Source organism: Natrix helvetica, assembly GCF_964273705.1.
Source record: "Natrix helvetica genome assembly, chromosome: 7".
NCBI classification, from domain to species: domain Eukaryota; kingdom Metazoa; phylum Chordata; class Lepidosauria; order Squamata; family Natricidae; genus Natrix; species Natrix helvetica.
Window position 1 is genome coordinate 26,503,535 of NC_138558.1, and position 24,360 is coordinate 26,527,894.

Here is a 24,360-nt window from a genome sequence, read left to right on the forward strand (position 1 = left end):
ATTTGTGCTTGCTTTTCCATGCCTATTTTTGTGAAGAAGGAAAAAAATTGAGGGGGGAAAAGATGAAATGTTGGGTTAAATATATGATTTAATATATCATCCTGACAATAATTCATGACTTGTTTTAGCTGTTAGAAGATGTGTGGCTTAAAATGTTGAGAAGACACAGAGTGATTCTAGGGGCCACCAATACACATTTGATTTGTTAACCAAAGTAGCATGGAAAAATGAAATCTCTACCCTAGCAAAATATTTAGTTTCCCTTTGTTTTGTTTTATTTAAAATAGGTGGGAACTTACATAAAATTTAGGACAGTGTTTACAATAACACATTAATGCACGTTTTTGAAAGAAATTCTTAATGAATGCTGAAGAGTAGAATATTTTAAATCTAGTCATTTATCAAGGCCTTTAATTCACTTAAACACAACCACTGTTCTAAAAAAACACTGGCCTATTTTATGGAGACTCCTTTGATTTTAAAAAAACATTTTCATACAAATAAACAACTATTAATCTTATTTTAGAACAACAAGATAATCAGGAAAGAATAGAAGAAAGACTAGCCCATATTGCTGATCATCTTGGATTCAGCTGGACAGGTAAAGTATAATCTTGGAGATATCACAGTTGTTAATCTGTGTTTTTTGCCAGAAACAACAGTTTTCACATATTTGCTTATTCCATACAACCTTGTACTTTCAGATTTTTTTTGAGTAGAACTCCCAGAATCATTGAACATGCTGATTGAAGATTTTTAATTCAAAAACACTAATAGCAGTCCCTCACTTGATTTTAACTCTTCTCCGAATTGCTATTCAGTTTAATACTACCGTGTTTCCCTGAAAATACGACATGTCCTGATAATAAGGCCATGCCACATTTTTCTGGTGGGCAAAAATATAAGCCCTCCCCCGCAAATAAGCCCCCTGGACAACCCCTCACCTCCAGCCAGGCTGAGCGCTGCTCACCAAGCTAGTAAAGGTGCCAAGCCGTGGGAACCAGGAGGGAGGCAAAGGTGATCGCGTTGCTTGGTGCCTTTGGGATACCGCTAAGTTGGTGACCAGCGCTGTGCCCAGCTGAAGAGGGGGGTTGCCGGGCAGCTGCTCCCTTGCGAGCGGGCTCCCAAAGAGCTGGGCACAGCCTCATGGGCGAATGGCTGTGTTGCACTGTCACAGCAGCACAACACAACAGCCATGAAGTGACCACGCTCATGAGCAGCCACCTGGCAAACCCCCTTTCCATCTGGGCACAGCGCCATTCACTGACCTAGGGGTATTGCCAAGCCGCATGAGCACCTGTTCGCTGCCGTCCGGCTCCCGCGGCTTGGCGCCTTCAAAATGCCAGTGAAAGGCGCTCTGTACAGCTGGAGAGGGGGGGGGTTGCACGAATGGCTGTTCCGCTCCCGGGCCTCCCAGCCTCACAATGCCCTGGCCCAGCTCTCCCTGCAGAGCCAAAGCACTTCCACTGCCACCACCGCCATCCCAGCATGGCTTTTCCGGCGGCTTCCAAACCAAGTCTTCTGGCAGTGGCCGTTCTGGGCATACGCTCTATGGTTGTACACGCTGCTGGCAGCTGGCCCACAACCATAGAGCATACGCTCAGAGTGGCCACTGCCAGAAGACTCAGTTTGGAAGCTGCCAAAATAGCCATGTTGGTGTTGCAGCGGCAGCGGAGGTGCTGTGGCTCTGCAGGGAGAGCTCGGGCCAGGGCATCATGAGGCTGGGAGGCACACAAGTGGGAGCGGAACAGTCACTCGCACAACCCAACTCTCCAGCAGAGCGCCTTTCACTGGCATTTTGAAGGCGCCAAGCTGAGGGAGCCGGGCAGTGGCGAACAGGCGCTCACACGGCTTGGGATACCCCTAGGTCAATGAATGGTGCAGTGCCTGGCTGGAAGGGGGGTTTGCCGAGTGACTGCTCATGAGCATGGTCACTTCATGGCTGTTGTGTTGTGCTGCTGCAACAACGCAACACAGCTATTCGCCCATGAGGCTGTGCCTGGCTCTTTGGGAGCCCGCTCAGAAGAGAGCAGCCGCCCGGCAACCCCAAAACAATAAACTCCTGATATTAAGGCCCAAGCCATATTTTGTGGGTAAAAAGAAAATAAGACCCTGCCTTATTTTTGGGGAAACACGGTATTAGCTTGGTATAGATTTAATTGGTATATCTTGTATGTTTTCTTGTTATATAAATATGATATGCACACATGAAGTTATAACATTGGGTTCTAAAATAAATCTGTACTAAAATAAATACGCACTGTTATTGCCCTGTTATAAAGAATCTTTGCTGACTCACAGTGGTTCACAAAAAGACAAAATACTATAAAATGCCCAAGGTAAAGAAAAAGCACCATGTGTTCATTTAAAAACACCTGAGAACATTAGTATTTTTAAATAAATAAGTAGAAATCTAAAGATCAAAATTTATCATTTCCTAAAAACTTTTTGGAAAAGTTCAGTGTTTAGTAATTTCCAAAAAATGTTGCTTATGAGACCAAGCTAATATGCTCCCTACAGTCTTTCTGTGAGGAACATGGATAGTTTAAAAATTTTTATAAACAAATATGAGGGGAAAACAGCATTTTCTGTTTTGTCACAAAAATACCACTCCACAAAAGAGAATTCTTCAATTAAATAAACATTGTGGTAATAGTGAACAAATGCAGTGTAATGATTGTAACTGGATTGCAACAGTATAAGTTATAGTTCAAGTATAACCTTAACAATGTTCTATATATACAGTAAAGAAAAATATTGTCTACAATTTTGGCAAAGCTGTTAAATATTGTCAGAACTATCTATGTATATGCGAATACATAACAGGTATATAGGTAGTGGGTGGGTGGGTGGGTGGGTGGGTGGGTGGGTGGGTGGGTGGGTGGATGGATGGATAGATAGATAGATAGATAGATAGATAGATAGATAGATAGATAGATGATAGATAGATAGATAGATAGATAGATAGATAGATAGATAGATAGATAGATAGATACGTTTGTGTGTGTGCACGCACACATGTGTGTGTGTTTACTGGGTTTATTCTGAGGTGAGTATAGAATTGTAATCTAATAGTAGCAATAAGTGATATTTATAAAGAATTGCAACTAGAATTGCAAAATTATTTGAATACTTTGTGCTTACAGAGTTAGCAAGAGAACTGGATTTCACTGAAGAACAAATTCATCAAATTCGGATTGAGAATCCCAATTCTCTTCAGGATCAGAGTCATGCATTACTGAAATATTGGCTGGAAAGAGATGGAAAGCATGCTACTGGTATATTTATTTTAGCAGTTACCATCCCTCACTCCTCTTCCATTCTGACAGCCAAGTGCAATATACATAAGAGACTGCATGTGTCATACAAAAATAAAACAATGTAAAGATCCTACATACAGTACACACAAGGACACTCATATTTCGTATGGACTTCTATAGATGATAATTATCTATTATCTAATCTACCTCTAAATGTAGCTATACTGTCTACTGAGACTACAGCACTGATGAAAAGGATTTCTAATGTTTCTTTTTTCCATGTTCTCAATGATGTAGAACTGTTTATATGACAATGATATAAATTAACATGCTCATATTCTGTTTATATGCTTTTCTTGGAGGACATACAATAACTTGAAGGTAGTATGGTTTTAAACTAAAAAAATGATTCAAGTAGAGAAGGATAAATTTACTTTCCTATGCAATTGTCATTTTCAGAGCAACTGTACCTGCATACAGTAATTTCCAGGTAAATTCTGTGTATTCTCCAGGATATCCTGTATTTGTATATATTCAAAAGAATAAGACAGCTCTGTGAATAGACATGTCTTTCCTTCCTAATATGATTGCCAAACATTATTAGTACTCCTCCAATATATTTTTCTGAGAGTTACGTAATGTGTAAGAACTCTTTTCATAAAGTTATCTTTTTCCTTCCTTTTTAATTTATAGTGTATTTAACTAATTTATACACTACAGCTGCCAATCTCACATTTGTGATGCGGGGCAGCTTAAAAATAAAACATAAACAGTACCATTCCTGTTATTAGCTACTTCATCCCCAAGAAATAATTTCATTTAAGCAGCCAAGATAATTACTATCTTTCTATGACCGTATTATGTACAAGTAATCTTCATTTAGTGACCACAATTGGGCCTGGCAATTCTACCATATCATTAACTGAAGAGGTTGCTAAGTGAAATTGTGACTATGCTTATTATATCATTTTAGTTTTCCTTTACAGATCTGAAAAGATCGTAAATGTTAAGACAGGTCATAAAGTCAACTTTTTTATCACCATCATAACTGCAAACAATAGCTAAACAAGGCAGTCACTAAGCAATTACTATCTACATATTGCTAGATACTCCTAGTTAAGTACTTACTATTGGAATGAAGAGACATTCCATTAATAGAGCAACATTTGGGGATGATTTTCTCAGAAATGTGGATAATGTGTACAAAGCTATCACATAGTCACCCTTTTCATATATCTGAATATACAGCATTTAGTGGGTACTTGTTACTTGGAAGATTGCCGTTCAAGCTATTTCAGGAGGCAATTCGTGTCCCTCCCAGGAATATAATCAATCATATATAAGTGTGATTATCAGGACAACGAGAAGGATCAAAAATAAATAAAAATAAATAACCACTCTTTTCAAATGATTAGAGACACAGGCTTATTCTCTACCTTCCTATTGGCTGACAGCAGTTATCCAGAAACTGAGTAGATGGCATTCTTCATATGTGCAAATTGTTAAAAATAAATGCTGTCTCTTCCATAACACAGATTCAGGTCTTACAGAGTGTGTTAAAAAAATTAATCGAATGGATATTGTCCACCTAATGGAAAGTAGTATGAAAAAATCCAGAGATCATGGTTGCACCTATGCAGAAATTGAACAAACAATGGTACTGGATCACAGTGAAGGTGAGAATATACTTACACATGCATGATTACTATTCAGTAACTGGTTGTTAGCAAATAACAACACCAGCTATCACTGGGTTAACTACTAGTGGTTCTATACCAAGGAGAGCATTCCCATCAGTTTATATAGGAATAAACATAGTGCTTTTCAACATTGTAGTAGTAATGATCAGAAGTGAATCATCTTATACTATATCACTGAATATTGAGAGATATAGTGTGCATATTGAAATTCATGTAGATAACACTTCACCATAATAAAAAAATCAATTAGAGAGCACCCATAAAACCATCAATATCTTCAAAGGAATCCAGTTTACCAGACAAGAAGACAACAACTCACTACCCTTCCTGGTCATCCTGATCAGCAGAGACCACAATGGCAAACTAGAAACACAAGTGTACTGAAAAACCACCCATGCCAATAAGTTTCTTCACTACCAAAGCAATAATCCAACCTCCCACAAGAGAAGCTGTGTAAGAACTTTATTTAGACAAGGACAAACTCACTGCAGCAACCTTAACAGCCGACACAAAAGCAAAGTGTGCACACAAGTGAACTGGCAGTAGTGCAGGCCAAATCCACCCCTGGTGTGTATATATTTTGCGAAAGAGACAATAAAATGGAACAAAAAGATCAAAATACCCCCCATACCAGCAATCAACACCCAGATGAGCACAGATTAACTCCAAGATTAACATCAGACTAACAATTAAGTTAACAATACCCCAATCAAGCAACTATCAAACAATAAACAACCCAACCAAGGAACACCAAGATCACTCCCACCATTACTGACAGGGCTTTTTGAGAGCATTGAGAGCTAACCCCACTCTTTACTAGCACTGAGGATGTTATCTAGCTTGGGTAATAAAATGTCTGCAAGAAAACAATCAAGCTTAGTGAACACTAAGGGCCCTTCACTTCAACCTTGAGCTACAAATACTTTCCTTTATTGAAATTCTGGCTATATGGAGTTTTAGTAGATAGGATTCATAGAAATCAATAGCAAGTTCTTATATTTGAACACATGACAGGGTTATTTATCTATGGTTAGATATAGCAAACTTTTAATTTATGTTTTGAAATCTGCATCTACAGGGTCTTATTTTCGTTACCCCCGAAATAAGCGCTTGGCCTTAATTTTGGGGAGGTCTTATTATTTTTGAGGTGCAGGAGGCGGCAAGCAAGGTCACCTCATGGCTGCTGCTGTGGCATAATATTTTCGAGGAGGCCTTATTTTGGGGGGAGGGCTTATTTTAGTGCATGCACTCAAAAGCCAGATTGGCCTTATTATCCGGGGAGGTCCTATTTTCAGGGAAACAGGGTAGATAACAATTACTTTATTTATTGAGATTAAATGACTGTTGTTTTACTTTGGCTTCAGGGTTCTCTGCACTTCATGAAGATCTATGCAGCACAAAAGATAAAAAAGAGGAAGAATATTCCTTTTCTAAAGACAGTGAGCCATCAGATCATCCTCCCCTTGTTTCAGAAGAAGACCTTTCTCTCAGTTGCTCACCCTTGCATGAAGGCACATCGAAGGCTGACGCAGAAGTATCTGTGGTAGAACTACTACACCAAATACAGAAAGATCATGTGAAAGCTGAATTCTCAGGGAAGCCTCATGAGCTGACAGAAGATTCACCTACTACACAGGAGTATGTGTAAGAATTCTACTGTACGGCGGTGTATGTAGCAATAGGAAGTATTTATTACATAGAGATCATGTTTCATAAGCAGTGAACAAATACATATTTTGCAAGACTAGAAATACTTCAAGAAAAAAATCAATGAGATAAATAATTTCTAAAAGTTTAGAGTAAAACAAATATATGGCCAATATATACCATTTTAAAATATTCTTGGACTTATTAATTTAAATAGAAATAGATCATCAAATTGGCTACAATAAGATACAAATGGCTATCCAACATCTTAAAGACTTCCAGTGTTGGGGCATTCACAGCTTCTGGAGGCAAGCTGTTCCACTGATTAATTGTTCTAACTGTCAGGAAATTTCTCCTCAGTTCTAAGTTGCTTCTCTCCTTGATTAGTTTCCACCCATTGCTTCTTGTTCTACCCTCAGGTTCCTTGGTGTTAAGATGTTATTATCATTTCTATTTGTCATATATGGGAGCGTGTTTTTAGTATGGCAAAATATTGACTGGGTTAGATAATGGTTCTTTTCTTTTTTTATTTTGAATGAAGCTCCATTCATGGTGAGATGAGCCAAGGTTCTCTGAAGTACTGGGTGAAATTTTCATTGGGGAGCAGACATTGCTTCCATGAGAGGAGTGTCAATCAGTAAGAGGCCAAAGTGGGTAGTCCTTGAGCTTGCCTATTCCTATTCCTGGAAATAAACAGGTTCTCAACCTTTTCTTCTTTGTGGCCACTGAGCATAGCCATTTACCTCCAAGACATAACTCAAGATTTAAATCATAACATTTATTTGAGCCTTCACGGGCCCTCTGTGATGACATTGAGGTCCCTCAGGGTTCCACAGGCTACAGGTTGAGAACCACTGTAATATTAGTCTGAATTAAATAGTCACAAAGACACAATTACTATGACACACATGACAGACTGGAAAGAAAACCATTAATTCTATTCCATTCTTTCTTCTGTTAGCCTGTGGTGGCAATGGAGCAAATGAAATGAATGAGAGCAGTGAAATTGCTGAGAAGAAATCAGGAAGGCCAAATATTTTTTTTAAAGGGGGAGGAAAGTTCCAGTACTCGAAATAAAAATATATCATAATGGAGTACTGGAGAGCTAGACTGTTTCGGTTTAACACAAATGTCTATACAAAATATTGCCAGCTGCTTGTTTTTGTCTGATTGAAACCCAGTTTACCTGACTACAAATTCTAATATATTTCGAAAGAAATATGAGAACTTGAACCATATTAGATTAGTAGTTCATGACAATAGGTATTGAATTCTCACGTGTATTCTCAGTCAACTGTGTCCTGATTTATTCATTTCAGAATGTTACGTGCCACTTTTCAAAACCAAGCCCAGTGGCTTTAGAATACATCTTATTCCTCAGAGACAGACTAGAAGAACTAATCATTTGTTTCCTCCAATCTTTATTAACAGTATCACAGCTTCTGGAGCAGATTTGACACAAGTGCCCCAAAGGGTGAAAACAGCCAGCATTGCTAGTGACAAATCTGGGGATTCCACCCCAGGATGCGAAGATCTTGAAAAGCCACCATTGCATACTCCAACATGTAGTGATCGAACTGATTCTCCCATTGTGGAAGAACCTGAGGACCATCACTTTCAGCAAGAAGATAGGCATCCAAGGAAAAACAGCCTGGTGATTGTTGAATCCACTGATGAACCGCCTGAAGAATTAGAGAGACAGGAAGAAGAATTGTTAGAAAAAGTAAGTTGTAACGCTAAGTAGTTCCCTTTGGAGAATTAATGAAGAAGAAAAACTTTAATGTAATCTTATTTAATACTTGGAACAAAACACCCAGATAATAAGAAATAAGAGATGTTCACACGCTGTAGACTAAAATACAGTCCTAGGAAAGGAAAATTGAAAGACAATGCACTGAAAAAATGTAAAGCATTAACACAGAAGTGAATAGAGAGAAATATAACTGAAAAGATGCTATCATTTGAATTAAGATCAGAATAAGCCTGAACTGAAAAATATGAAATGGACATAAGAATTTTTGAAAGATTTTTTTTTTAGCAAGATTAAGGTACAATATTTTTTGTACTGTATGATTTTTGTATGGAAAGAAAAAAAAGCAAGAAATGTTTTAAAAGCTTTTCCAAACATATATATTTGCAGCAAAATAAGAGTTTGTTAGAATTACACACTTTTCACACTTTAATTCCTACAAAGAATGTGTTAGGAATTAGATTGTGAATGAAAATGTACTTTTGTCCCACGGCAGTTGAAAATTGTCAAAACTTTTCATCAAAAAGATCAGTTAAATCAAAATAGAGCCTCACATTTTTCTTTCCAAAGAACTGTTTGGGAATATTTAGAAGCATGCATAGAACATCTGTCTTTAAATGGAAAAGGAGGTTTGTATGGATGCTTCACGAGCTACTCTTGACCAGGTACAACAATTTCACTCACTGGAAAACAATGAAAGAAACAAGTAGAAATACAGGTAGTCCTTGACTTACCACAGTTTGTTTAGTGACCATTCAAAGCAGGGGTGGGTTCCTGCCAGTTCTAACCTCTTCCATAGAAGAGGTTCCACAAATCTACAGTGCTGTTTAGAACCGGTTCCAGCTCCCTCCCCCCACCCTTCCGCACATCATCAAGATGAAGAGCGAGAGGAGGAATTCTGGGAGTTGAAGTCCACAAGTCTTAAAGCTGTCAAGTTTGAACACAAGTTTGAAAAGGTTAGGGGTGCAAGGGTCTTATAACTTGACAGCTTTAAGACTTGCACACTTCAATGCCAGAGTTTCTGAGCCAACATTTTGGTTGCTAAGCAAGAGCATTGTTAAGTGAGTTTCACCACATTTTACAAGTTGGCCATGCCCACCCGATCACACAGCCGGCAAGCCACTCCCACAAAGCAGGCCACACCTACAGAAGAGGTTCTAAAAAAATTGAAACCCACCACTGATTCAAAGTTACAACGGCACTGAAAAAAGAAACTTATCCCTGTTTTTCACACTTATGAACATTGCAGCATCCCCATGATCAAATTCACCTGCTTGGCAAGGGTGTCATATTTACGATGGTTGTAATGTCCCAGAGTCATGTGATCACCTTTTGCAACCTTCTGACAAGCAAAGTCAGTGGGGAAGCGCGATTCACTAAACAACTGCAGTGATTTCATTTAATCATTGTGAAAAGAAAGGTCATAAAACGCGGATAAAACTCACTTAACAAATGTCTCCCTGAGCAGCAGAAAATTTGGGCTCAATTGTGGTCGTAAGTTGAGAACTACCTGTACATGGATATACCCAGGAACACCTTTTGATGGTACCAAATAAGCCCAAACAAAGAATGGCTATTTTAACAGTATAAAAAGAGGTCTTTCACCAAACCACTTCTTTCAAGGATTTTGTTCAACTGTAGAAAAGAATTCATTTTTCCCATTGAAAAAGTTACGATATTTGGATTGACAGTGTAGCAGTAACCTAACTGCATCCCACCTTTAGTTCCCTGGCACTTTGAAAGTTGCTACCGTGGCAACTCGATCATTATTATGAGCCTTTAAGAAACGTGTCCCAAGTCCCATTGCAGAAGAATCACAACAGTAAATACGTAGTGAGCAAATTTTATTGCCGGTATCTTTACCTGAAGAAACTGCTGTTTCAAAAGTGAAAAGGATTTTAAAAATATCCCAGAACTATTTAAATCAAAATTAACTGTGTTTTCTAAGTGTAAAGTAATTATATCTTTTATTTTACTAGCTAAAAGACAGGAGCAAATATAGTCATTATTCATTAACTCAAACTTGCAATATAATCTAGTCCACAGTGGTTCTCAACCGATGGTCCACAGCCCCTGGAAGGTTGCGATATTGTTAAATGGGGTCGCCGAGGGCTTGAAGAAACAATTTACAATTTAAATCTTGAGTTAAGTCACGATGGTCCATGGCCACCAAAGCTATTTAAAGAGGGTCCATGATGAAGAAAAGGTTGAGAACCACTGATCTATTTCATAAGTAGAAAGTTGTTGGAAACTCATATCTCTCTAGTTTTTTTTAATTGGGTTTATAGAAGATGAAGTTATAACTATATTTGCATTATTCAACTGGCGCGCTGCTTTTACGTAGTACATGGTATTAAAAGAAAGTTGAAGGCAGGTTTCCTCAGATTGTAACATCAGATCTTCAAAGAAGGTTTTGAAATTCAGCCCCCAAATAGAAAGAAAGTACTACAGCATATTTTGCAGTGTATCTCATTCCAGCAAGCATTTGTATGGTGTTCCTTGTGTTATTAGAAAGGGGCCCAATTATTCATTCACATGTACAGTACCAGTATGATGAGAGCAATGCTTCCATGCTTCCACTAGGAGCTAGCAGAGGAATTAGGTGAGCTGGAGGTCAGCTCAGATGAGGAAGAGATGGTAACTACCAGGGTCGTTCGCCGCCGGGTAATTATTCAGGTACAGGAGTGTTGAACTATTGCACGTACCAGTGGCAACTATGCCCTGGTTATACCTTTAAAACCCACCCTTTTCCTAAAATCCTGTTCCTGAAACACCCCCTTGGCTGACAATGCACTGATGAATTTGGCATGTTCCTGGGTAATGCATGTCAACTGATTAACATAATTATTTTTTCCAATTTCATTTGGAAACTCAAGGAATGTAAATCCAAATGGTAGATATTTAATTTGCATTTTGAAAGAGACTATCTCTCTAAGAGGACAGTCTGATTTGCTGCTTCAGCACCACCACTTACTAGCCAAATATGTTTTTGTTCCAAGCTTGCATGCTTTTTTAAAAAGGATCTATTTGCAAAACGTTCAATAGCATTGGAGCAATTGGCTTCAGTGCTTCTTGCCTAATTTATGTTGTTGTTGGAGCCAACTAACTTCTGTGATGCAGTTTATTTAAAATAGCCAGTTATTTTTTTCTGAACTCTGTTTTTTGTTCAATAGGCTGATGATGTGCCTGATATACCCCCAGAAGCTGTAACGGAGGAACAGTATGTGGATGAACATGGCCATATTGTGGTGAAGAAGGTATTCAGCTGATGGTTTATTAGGAGAATATAAAGAGCATTTTAGTATATCAATTATATTTGACCCACTTCAAGATTTCCAGAGTTAAATTGAAGGGCTTTAGGATACTTTAATACAGGTGGTCCTCAACTTACTACAGTTCATTTGGTGACATTTTGAAGTTCCATTATTGAAAAAAGTAACTTATGACCCTTTATCACATGACCATTGGTCACATGATCGAAATTCAAAAGCTTGCCAACTGGCATGTACTTATGATGGTTGCAGTGTCCCGGGGCCGTGTGATTACCTTTTGCGACCTTCTAACAAACAAAATAAACAGAGAAATCAGATTCACTTAACAACTGTGTTACTAACTTAACAACTGCAGTGATTCACTTAACATCTGTGGCAAGAAAGGTCGTAAAATGGGGCAAAACTCACTTAACAAATGTCTCACTTAGCAACAGAAATTTTGGGCTCAATTCTGGTCTCACGTTGAAGACTACCTGTATATGTAACAAGGAAATCTCTTATGGAAATTGAGGATTTAGGCTCTATGCATTTCACACCACATGGGATAAAGGAAAACATTTTATCCCATATAACGGTTGCAGAAAAATAGAAAGTCCTTATTCGTTTTAGGAGAGAACTGGGAGCAGAATAGTTGAAACTATATATTTTGTAAAATTTGTATGAGGTTTTTGTCTTCATTTTGATAAAATAGTTTCTGCATTTTATTTGCAAACTTTGTTCAGAGTGGGAACATGTTCAAATTGTAATGTATTTAATAATACACATCATGTGATGATTATATTAAAATTGCTTTGAAATAGTATTTTGAAGATGTTTTAGCTGAAATTGTGCCTCAAGTTACCTGCTAACGAAATAGCAGGCTAAGGCACATGAGAGAGAATGCTCTAGGTATTTGAAAGGACAAATATGACTGCCATGGTTTAAAATTCAACTACATGCTAACATAACTCTTGATGAACATGTCATCCTGCTAGGTCACTAGGAAAATCATCAGGCGATTCGTTCTACCAGATGGAACAGAAAAAGAAGAAGTTGTGATGCAGGGAGAACCCCAAGATCCTGTTAAGGTGGAAGAAGGAGACAGTTACTCCAAAGTCATAAAGCGGGTGGTATTGAAAAGTGAAAGTGAACAATCAGAGGTTAGATTTTTTTTCCTGCCATAGTTTATTTATAGTTTATTTATTTGAAGTGAATTTTCAAAATTGGCACTGAAATTACCCATTATAAATTGTTTCTTATGTTTAATTGTAAACGTTGTTTCATAAGGTTCACTCCACATGTCTTGTTTAAACTCCCTTGGAAGATGGCTGATTCAATGAAGAATTGTAGAACAATTCTTTAACAAGTCTAGCCACCAACTACATCGTTTTCCAAGAAATGAATGAATCAGTAACATTAGTGCAAATGTTTCACAGCAAAGTAGCAAAAGAATGTTTTGGGCATTATCTAATCAGCCAATAGCCATGATTTCTGGACTAAGCAATTATTGACAAATGCAATTATTCATGATTTCTCTTTCACAGCTGACCTTTTCTGAGCCAAGTGTATTACCAAGTGCCTCAGAATTCCAGGCTGAACCAGTAGAAGGCCGCAAGGTCAGCAAAGTTATAAAAACTACTTTAGTGCAAGGGGAGAGAATGGAAAAACATCATGGAGATTCTAGTTTAGCAGTGAATCTTCCATCAGCCAAAGATGACTTCGAAGAGGTGAGATAATTGTCTGGTTTTGGCAACACTATTAGAACAGCAATAGTACTAAGGGCAAAAACACATGTAGAAAAATTAGAAATAGCTAACTGTAATGAAGCATCATTATAGAAATGTATTCTTGTTTTTTTTTCAGTATGTTTAGAGAAACTCGACAGTTCACAAAGAACAATTTTTTCTTCTGGAAAAGATCTGAGAGTATCATCTAATGGAACCCAGTGAGAGATTACTCTGAGTCTTAATTTTAGGTCTTATACAAAGCTGTAAAAGGTTTCCGAAAGATGCCCTAATTAATTCATGAACCTGGAACCAAGTTTCAAAAGAAATCCAGTCATTTATTAGGAACACCATTTCGGGAATACCCCATTGCAGTCAGATCTGACCTCATTTTAATTATGGCTGAATTTTACCCCTGTTTCCTCCCTCCCCTCAGTCTGTGTCATAAATCACATTCACCAATGAAGTGCACGCCTCACAAGCCTGTTGTAGTATTCTGAAATCCAACTCTAGCTGAAGGTATGCGTGGAATGCACTTCCCCCCTTTCTTCACCATGGCAACTTTATGAGTTGACACATTCATTTGAAGCTGCTTTGAAAAGGAGTGCCCCATCCGAATTCTAGACAGCAAAGCCAAACAATCACATTCAACGTCCCGCCTGGTGATCTCCTTCAGGATATTCAGCACCTTGAAGGAACTTCTATATTGAAGTTGCACATATTTATGCATGCACAGGCGCCTGAGTTCAGTAGTTTACTTCCAGTACCTCATTAAAAGGAAGTGATGCAGGAAGAGGCACATTAACAAGACCATTTTCTACCTACTGAATCTGCTAGAAGAAGAAATTAAAACAAATGATAAAAGTGCTTCAGAAAGACAGGTCATGTCAACCCACTCTTGGCAAGGCCAACTGGAGCCAATTTGTATAGAGAAATTCATTATTATACAGTGACTTTAGTTGGAACCTTTCACAACTGACATATTTTTCCAGACGTAAGGAAAATTGAAGTTCCCTCAGATTGGAACTAATTGTACAAGCAGAAGCTTATCATCGACGAGTAAAGGCTCTTTGAACTTTTTTCCAGATGCATTTTGAGCAGGATTGTAAACTCACCATATCCTACTTGATTAAAAATATGACTCGATATTGGTTGAATAAATAGAATATAGATAATTTCTATTCAGATGGGAGTGATTTCAGCACATCTTCTTTTTACCAGATGTCCAGTTTGAGTAAGAACCTCCATTCTTAGATTGGATACATTTAAACGTAGCATCCAAGAACACAGCGGAAAGCACATAGCTGAGGAAAGAAATCTCCAGTATGAATGTACTCTTAACAATATAATTCAATTTGCAAGTGGGATTATTTTATTTATAAATCCAAAAAGGAGGCTCATCAAGAAGAAATATGGCTATCCTGTTTGAAATGTATATGTGATTCCAAGGATAATCCTGGATCGAATCATTTTTATTGTCTTCCTAATAAAGCCTTCTTCCTAATGAACCAAATCCCATCTGTTAGTAAGACTGGAGTTCTTTCTACTCTCTCTGGGTTCCTTCAAGAAGAAAAGACCTTGTTCTTCACCAAAGGTCATTTGTCTTCCTTACGAGTTCAGCATAAGAATTCTCAGTAAGAGTAGGTTCTACTGTTTTGTCACACATTCCCAAATTCTTAGTAAGTACAGAATTTGTAAATTATGCACTCAATACTTTTTTTCTGACATGTTTAACTATTATTTGTCTCATTGATATTTTAGCAGGTTAATATAACTAAGTTGTATTTGGGTCTTTTATGCTACAGTTATGCTTCCTGTTTTACTTTAGGCCCTGAATTACATAGGTAACAAATTGAAAATTGAAGTCCCCCCATTAGTAGAGAAAGAGGTCATGAAAGAGGATGGGTCGCTTATTAAAAGGTTTGAGTTGGCATGACACTAGCCTGTGCAGTGACCAAAGATTTAACAGACTAACTGTAATAGTACTTGAATAAATGTCAACTTACAGTCTCGGTGTCTTAAGCTTTACTTGGAAACTAACATGCTCGGTAAAAGAGGGGATAATCAATTGATGGAAAAACCAGTTGTTTGGGAAATAACTGAATTATAATTCTGATTCTGAATGCTAGCAATGTAAAAAAAATTGCATGACATATTTTAAATAATGTTTTGGGGAAGACAAAGTGTCATGAGGACAGGAAAAGGTCTGGACAATTAATTAATTGAAATGTTTTGGCTTTAGATCCACATACCAAAAGACCCAGGTTTTGGAGGGGAGGGGCTAAACAAAAGCCCCCAGACAATGTCCATGTCACTGAAGCTAATTACCTGGGATAAATTATAATTTCAATGCTATTACTATTTCTATGTTCATATCCACAACTATGTAGGCAGAATACATTCTATACTGCAGTGGTTCCTTAGTACCGGAGACCGGTTTCATGGAAGACAATTTTTCCATAGATTGGGGAGTGGGTGGGAAATGAGTGTGCGACCTAGATCCCTCAGATGCACAGTTTACAGATTACAGGTTCGCACCCCTATGAGAGACCAAGGCAAACTCATCCTTAAAGTTCCAATTTAATCATACAGGCAAGTTAGCACGTCCATGGAATTCCAACTCTAATGTTCTTCCTGGAATTCCACCCAGTTGAAAGTTCATGATCTTATCCCCACACCCACAAATCCATCACATGTTCCAATCATCATCTTCCACGCTGGCACCTACACCCCTCTGCTTCCGGTCAGGTGTCGAGGTGCGGAGACAAAAGATGACCTTGAGCTTCTATAAAAGAATGACAACTATACATTCCACAAATCTACTCCTTTCTATTCCCCCCTCCCAACTACTACACTAATGAAACAGCATAGGAAATTAATAAAAAGTGTGGCAGGCCAAAGATCCTAAAAAGAAACATAACTACAGGCCTGACATGTGGATGGCACCATTTTAGCAATATAACAAGTAGCATTCCTGGGTTGAAGGAACAATAACAGGGTTTTAACAATGTATAAATAACAATGGTATGAGATTTTTTTGATTGTCAAATAGTTAAATGACCTAGTTCATTTGTTTCTTGAGGCTTAATATGAACCTCATATTCCTCTCTAAGAACGAAGAAGTCAACAGAGACTACCTCTATAAGGTGGATTGTGGTTCTCAAGGAATATAACCCAAAGAAATAAACTGTCTTTTCCACTGAATAAATTATTTCTGTGATGTAATTTTGTGTATTCCCATCACTGTGGAAACCCTTACTTGAAGAGAAGTAGTAATAAAAATATGTATATAATAGAGCTTACTTCCCTTCCCTTGTCTCAATGTATAATACCAAATGACAAACATATTTATTTATTGACTTGTATTCCATCTTCCTAGCAATGAGGTTCGTTGAAGTTAAATATTGTAAGTATGGGCAGGAATGACAAAAACTAGCAGGTTTGTAGTTTGGGATACGGATGTTTCTCCCATCATTTATCTTGTTAATGATTCCATGTTACAGGATTTTCATACAAAGGTCAGTGTTGCTGGATTAGAACATATGAATATAAGCACTGATGTTACAAAGCAAATAATGTCTCTCAGAACAACTATCGGTATCAGGAAGGAAAATAACTTAAGACATGTTTATAACTGAAAGTTTCTGACTGATACAATGCAGTAACGGTATCCTCTTATCTTCAGTACTGGTTCGGTAGTGGGAGCGCCCACTCACTCCCATCGCTCGCACGCAGCATGTGTGGGCATATGCAGAGCCTCCTTTATGATGTCTGGGTGGGTGGGCGGAGCCTTGCCCCACTATCACTGCCTGTTCGCCCAAACCAGTGCGAACCAGCAGAATACAATCTTTACATACAAATTCGAACCATACATAAGGACAGTTTAAACTATCCCATTCTAACTCTACATAGCCATGTCAACTATGCACCAACTTAACTTTTGATCTTAGCAGGCTACAGTCTACACCCATAGTCCCTTTATGCAATCATTTCTCCCTGCCTGTGCAAAGTTATGTCACACACCAGAAATTTTTCAAGAAGTTACAAGTTGCTGACATTTTAACAAATCTACCAGTTTAAATCTGATTGTAAATTTAGGCTTGCTTTATGTAAATGTAGCATAAGGAAAGTAATTACTTTTTAAAAAAAATATAATATTGATACTTTATATATAAATATTTAGCATTTTTCTTAGCTCTTTAAAGTCAAATGTAGTCCCTGTCTTTTCACCTACAGGAACTCAAAACTCATGCTTAGAATTTAAAATGAAAAATAGAATGCCATTTCCTTTTTTAAAAAAAATCCTACAAATTCACTCATTTCCCCTCTTTGATTCCTTGTAGGACAACAATGAGTAAAGCTAGTACACAGAAGAGGACTGTGGTTAAGGACCAGTATGGAAACCGGATTCACGTGGAGCTGCTGGAGGACACACCAGACGCGTTACCCCAGGATGATCTTCAGCATGACCTTCAACAATTATTAAGGCATTTCTGCAAAGATGAGCAGAAGAAAGAGGCCAAATGAGATGCTGCTAAATCTCACCCTTAGACCACCACACATATCCATTAACTGTCCAGCTTTATCCAACTTTCTTTTATCATAGGTGTTATTATTATTTAACATAATCATCAGGGAACACTGCTGTTTCTACTTTGAGCATATAGAGCAGGTTTTCCATTTCATTTTCTTTGTTTCTAAATATCTGTAAGCTAATTTGTGACCAAAGATCACATCCTTCATTCTGGATGGTTTTATCTACTAAGTCATAGACTTTGTGTGCTCTCCTTGACTCTCTTGTCACCTTGGCATTCTTATTGTTCTTTATTTTTGCACCAGATCCATAAAACGCATAAGTTTCTTCCACAGGCCTCTTGAAATGACAGTGTACATGTGTTTTTTAAAGGATATTATTAACTGTAAACTGTAAATAGAGAAAATATGTGGATTCACAAGACGGAAAGAAAGAAGCACTGCCTATTGTGACTACTTTTAGCATCAGGACTATAAGGTTCGTCGAAGAATAATTCATGTAATATTGCTAACACAATCCATCGCAACTAGGACATGGATCTATCAAGAACGAAGCAAATCAATCCTCCTGTGTTCATAGGACTTCCAGTGTAATAAATTACTTGACTATAAAGAGTCAGAACAAAGCCTCACATTTCAGCTGTTTCCCTTACAGGACAGTTGATTGCAGCCATTACTGCTTTTTTTGCTTCCTGGGAAAACCACCTCAAGATTTCCTGAAGAAAAAAAAAACCCAGTTAGATATAACGTGCTAGCAGCTGTTTCTGTGGCACTTTTGCATACTGTATTTAATTCTTTTAGATCAGGGACGTGAAATGGGTGCATTCAATCGTTCTGATTTCTATCCTGCTTGGATCACTCCTTGAACAAACCACGCTGTCTTAGAAGGGGATATCTCTGCTGGCCACAGCACTACAGACATTTTGCAGGAGGAAAAGAAACCGTTACCTTTCAGAGGAAAAAAAAAGTTTGATCACATTCTGTCAAGATTGTCTCTTAAATCTGGCACTTGCATGTGGCATTGGAATATAAAAACATGACCTTTCTATAATCATGCCAATCGCTTCTCATCCTTCCTAGCACTGAGAGAGCAGAAATTACCATTGTCTTTGAGGTTTTTCTCCAGAGTTTTATTTATAAGGAGACAGGAATCAACTACGCATTCATTTGAGTTTTTTCCCCTCCCTTTGCTATTTTATTTATAGTTCTTAAATCACCTTTCAAGCATTATTCATGTAAATGTCTGCACTTTGATTTTCCAAGAAGGCATATATGACCCTGGAATTATTTTGTGGTCTGTACCTAATTCTGATAGTGGTCTGAAGCTCTGTAGCATTTTAACATATATGTGTAATTATATATATATATATAATATATACATATATATTATATGAAATGGTATACATTTTGAGTCAGTTATTTGATAAACACAAAGCAATGATGAGTCAGGTCCTCTAGAGCTGAATATTTTTCAAAACCCTGCTACCCTTTCTTCCTTTAAACAAAACAAACCGACTCACTCAGTGCTCAGGATGCTGAAAATAAATGTTCCAAGTGGCACCTCCTCATTAAGCAACAATGCCAAGAGAAAAGAAACATTTGAGGAGGTTTTGGTTTCCTGCTTTAAAAAAAAGCCCCTACTTGGTGCCATGCAAATTTGTTTTGTTGGCAAAGCAGGATACAAGCACTTAATGACTGCCAAAATGAAAGGAGACCTAATTGCAGGACACACAATAGCTCTTTCCTCATTGTCAAGAACATCACTGTTTAACCTTCAAGACTGGGCCTCTACAAGAAATGCATTTCTGTTGTGTTATTTGCGGTGCAGATGATGTTCTGTGTAACAGCATAATGGCTATTCTCCTTTTTTCAGTTTTGAATTTTTGCTGTGTTATCAGAGAACTTGAATACTGTGAGAAGGTGATTTTAAGTTGATAAATCGGCATCTTGTTCCCATGGTGATAACACTTAACTGAATATATCTATGAGGGCATGTATTAAAGATGTAAAACAAACAAACAGCACTAACAATACATAGCTGCAATGTGTACAATGGCTGATTTAATTAAATAAAAATATAAAAGTGTTAAATGTAGCAATGATAGCATCCTCTCTTTTTTGCAACGTAGAATCGGGAAATTGTTTGGAAACTTTAATTGCAAAATTATAAAGCAAGTGGTCTATATCATTATGATTAATTTTACAGTGTTAATGTTTGACCTTCAAAGTCAGTCCCAAGAACACAGGGTCATTTTCTTCCATTCTCTCCATCTTAAATTTTCAAATCTGAGAAGAGAATTTTCTCCATGTCTCAACAATGGCAAAGGCTCGTTTGATGGGAACAAAGAAAAAGTCCACTTTCACTCTAAAGGCAAGATAAATATGTTGCCTGCTATCTCTGCCCGTTGTTTTTAGGAGATTTTTCATTATTGGGTTTAGTTTGTTTTGTTGTTCCTTTAACTTATAGAATAAAAATCAAGAGTAAAACTAATAATTTATTTTGTATGCTTGGACAATCCGATGCAGATTGTATAAACACACATACATATAATGGCACACAGATAAACGTTGCTTCAAGATCACAATTGGTATCAGCAGTTCCATTGCCAAGTGACATGGTCGCTAAGTGAGACATACGACTGCGATTTGAAATTTTACTGCTGGCTGTTCCATTGACTTTGCTTGTTGGAAACCAGTTGTGAAGTGCATAGATGGTGATCACATGACTACAGGACAGTGCAATGATGGTCGTAAGTTCACTCATCAGTTGCCTTTCTATTATGTAGTTATAAGAATACTGCAATGGTCGTAAGTGGAAAGATTAGCTGTAAAATTACTGTTTCAGCATTGTTGCAATTTTGCTCACTAAACAAAGCAGTTAATCAATGTATACCTGTACAATGCCACCCATAATTTTGTCTTTTCCAGCAGAAGACTGGATTTTTGCTGAAAGTCTTGCATACTAGCTGACGCATTAGAGGCAACTGATTGTCAGTTCTAAAGGAATACAACCTGATAGCAGGTGCTAGTTTTGTCTGGACAGCTAAAATATAATAACATGTAGAATTCACATCCTTTCCATTCTTCTTTCTTCCTAGTATTTACCCACAAGTGCTTTTTTTTCAGATCAATGGAGTGTTGATCCATTGGTTGCAACAGGAATTGGTTCATTGGCTTGATGGCCAAGCTGGACATCATGGATTGAGAGAGTTTGGCCCAAAATCACCCAGCCAGCTTTCAGGTGAGACTAGAACTCAGTCTCTAGCCTGATTCCCTTAGCACTAGACCAAACTGGCTTTCTGCCTTTTATTATTTTATATTTATGTTATTAGTTGTGTTATAATGCTGCCCATGATATAAGCAAGATCTCTGGGAAGCTTACAATTATAAAAACATAGAAATAAAACAGTATTACCAAACAATACTACCAAACTTTGCCCCATTCTAGCTATATATTTTCTTGGCTCAATCACGCCCTCCAAGCTGGAAATAGAACTTCAGAAGTTTTGGGGTGCTATAGTCAAAATGTATAAGGTTGGAGAATGTAGCAATTGAAGAATCAATGTCTATGGATTTCGTGGCATGGATTTCGCTGAGAAAAACATTTGAATATTTGCAGCTCGGCTATTGTAACCCCGATTTACATTAAGTTGTTGGGCAATGTTAGCTAGAGGACTGAGCCACCAAATACATATATAAACAGATCACATAGATTATTGTAATCAAACAAATACAAGAGGAAAGGCAACACAGGAAAAACTTGCCCTGATGCAGGCTTCTTTAGTGGGTCTATGACAATTCACCATGGTCAACTCGCCATGGGACAAGAGTTACACTAATATCAAAGAAATGGTGGAATATAATCATTAATGAAAGGATGAGAAAGTAGAAACAAAATGAAATGTGAATGACAAAAATTAAAATAATTTAAATGAATTGTTAAATTATCTCATCATGAGTTATCCCACACTGTGGCAAGTTGGCCATGGCAAGTTGACAGCAGCGAGTTAGCCATGGTGAGTTGTCCCATTTTGTTCTTAAGGACAGAAGAGGAGTCCCAGAAGAATTCCAGAAACGCTTCAATGTTCGCAGATTAAAGCACACAGAACGAAAACTATGGTCCACCGAGAAACATGAAAAAATTGGGGGGACATTAAATATGAGATGAAGTTTTAATCCTGTTAAGTGATATGCAAGAAATAGTGGTGTAATTAAATTATTAAAGTGATGGTTAAAATGTACAGTAGATAACATACCATGATATCAAAGGGATCTCCAACTTATTGGGGTGGTGGGCACATTTGGAAATTTTGAAGATGTATTTCCCCCAAAGACTGTTGGTGGGACTTGTCCATTCACGAAGTGTTGCCATGTGTCAGGTAGGTGTTTGCCAAATGCTGCCTCTCTCATGTTTTAGCAATCCAGCAGAACCTTCTCGTTGTTATTACTTTGTTCTTTTTGAGCAGGTGGACTCCCAAAGGTAGGCAGTCATTATTTTAATTCTATATGAAGCTCATGAAGGCCATTTAGGGCCAGAGGGAATAATAGAAACTAAAGAAATTGTTGTAGGCTGGCAATTTGTTTTGCTTTGCCTACAAGTGTCGTACTATCAAGTCTAGGTTGATGGACACCAAAGAAGCCTTTGTGAATCATTGCACCCTTTGCCACCAGTACGGCAGGAAAAGCCAGATTGCAGGAAAAGTTAAGACAACTGGTTTTTCCTCACAGCCTCATTATTCCATTATAGACCCAGTGCCCAGCCCATATCACATCTCTCAAACTGTACTGATCAATTTGGGGGGACAATTGGGCTTTGCATTAATTATTTCTGGGACAAGGGCTCATAGGACACCCCCTTTGGTAAAATTGATGGGGACTCTGTTTTTCCAAATTTTACCTACCCATATTTTTGGAGTATAAGACGCACTGGAGTATAAGATGCACTAAGGTTTTGAAGAGGCAAATTAAAGAAAAAGGTAGGTAGAGAGATAGAGAGAGAGAGAAATACAGGAGGGAGGGAGAGAATAGGTAGGTTGGTAGGTAGAGGGATAGAGAGAGAGAAAGAGAGAGAGAGAGTAGATAAGTAGGTGTTTCTGCTGGCACAGCACTTGATCAATGTAATTCTCATCAATCAGTTAAAGAGCTTTCCAGAAGGAAAAAAAAGTTTTTGCACTCTGCAAACCTCCCCAAAACGGCTCGTTTTTCGCAAAAATGGGCCCATTTCCCCCAAATAAAAGGCATGAATAGCCTTGGGGGGGCTTACAGAGTGCTGCTGGGGTGCTGGGGGGCAAAAACGGCCCATTTTTTGCTCATTTCTGCCTTCCCCAGCCCCCAGGAGCTCTCTGAAAGCTTCCATAAGAGTATGCACTGCCATTTTGGTAAAGGGAGCAGGGCTTCAGGAGGCAAAAAATGCTGTATTCGGTGTATAAGATGCACCCAGATTTTCAGCCTCTTTTTTGAGGAAAAAATGTGCATCTTATACTCTGAAAAATACGTTATTTAGTTTTATGGCAAGAGAACAACTGACAGATTTTACTAGGTTGGTGGCTGAATGCGTTGTATATTGTGGGAACAGATTAGCAATTATCTGAAAAATCTAAGAATGATTCAACCAAACTGCCTTTAAGTTTTTGCTCATTCTTGTTAGAGATGGCCTAGAAAAACCTGAAGAGTGCCATTCAAAATACTGAGTGAACCTCCAAATATTTTCACTTCTAAAAATCAATGTGCTTCACCCTGGTTTTTGGCTATTTTCCCCCATGGAACAAACCATAATTTTTAACATAGAATTGACTACTCAACTATATAATTAAGAATCTTTCCTCTTATCACATGGAGACTTCTGGGAGTTACATCAAAGATTTCCAGCAATCAATGCATTTCTACATTACGGTATTCCACACAAATGAGAAATCCAACATTTTCTGTGGATAAAAGCTGTCAAAAGCTGTATTGTTTCTTCTCTTCATTTCTTTTTTCTTTCTGAGGAGAACCTTTCTGCAGTTTACTCCTTGCAGCAGGGGTGTCAAACTCAAGTCCCATGGGCCAGATCTAGCCTGCGGGGGGCTTAGAACTGGCCCATGGGGCTACCCTGGAAACAGCAAAGGACTGGCCCACAGTGCCTCTGCCAGTGAAAACAGAGCCCTCCCAACCTCTGTTTTTGGCTCCAACAGCCTCCTGCAGTACTTGTAGAGCAGTGCAGGAAGCCATCGCAGCTGAAAACAGAACCTGGGAGGGGTGCCCCCGACATGAGTGATGTTGCCCTGGCCACTCCTACCCTGGCCACACCCACCCAATCCATGAGATCAAACACAATCCTGATGCGATCCTCAATAAAATTGAGTTTGATACCCCTGCCTTACAGTCAAATGTACTCTGTGCAAATGAAAATACCGTAGTGCCACAGGAGGGCAGTAGATAGCAATTTTCCAGCCATTGCCAATAGGTTATCATTTGGGGATAGACTTTTGTGAAAGGATTGGCTGAATTTTGTGC

General features: G+C 38.1%; 1 protein-coding gene across 22 annotated transcripts in view; it reads left to right on the forward strand.

Moving 5' to 3' along the window:
• The window catches only part of ANK2 (ankyrin 2), a gene marked incomplete at its 5' end in the record, with an annotated part of 311,705 nt that extends 293,866 nt beyond the window's left edge, over window positions 1–17,839 (forward strand). For 19 of the 22 annotated variants that reach the window (XM_081960494.1, XM_081960477.1, XM_081960492.1 and 16 more), the window contains 10 exons: window positions 527–601; window positions 3,147–3,278; window positions 4,796–4,936; window positions 6,325–6,604; window positions 8,039–8,330; window positions 10,941–11,033; window positions 11,531–11,614; window positions 12,604–12,768; window positions 13,153–13,335; window positions 15,161–17,676. In XM_081960494.1, the coding sequence (XP_081816620.1) occupies window positions 527–601; window positions 3,147–3,278; window positions 4,796–4,936; window positions 6,325–6,604; window positions 8,039–8,330; window positions 10,941–11,033; window positions 11,531–11,614; window positions 12,604–12,768; window positions 13,153–13,335; window positions 15,161–15,268 (1,553 nt within the window). In that variant the 3' untranslated portion in view covers window positions 15,269–17,676. Of the gene's footprint in view, window positions 1–526; window positions 602–3,146; window positions 3,279–4,795; window positions 4,937–6,324; window positions 6,605–8,038; window positions 8,331–10,940; window positions 11,034–11,530; window positions 11,615–12,603; window positions 12,769–13,152; window positions 13,336–15,160 lie in introns of all 22 variants that reach the window. The other 3 variants (XM_081960475.1, XM_081960481.1, XM_081960476.1) reach the window with 3 other exon arrangements.
• Window positions 17,840–24,360: the final 6,521 nt, after the last annotated feature.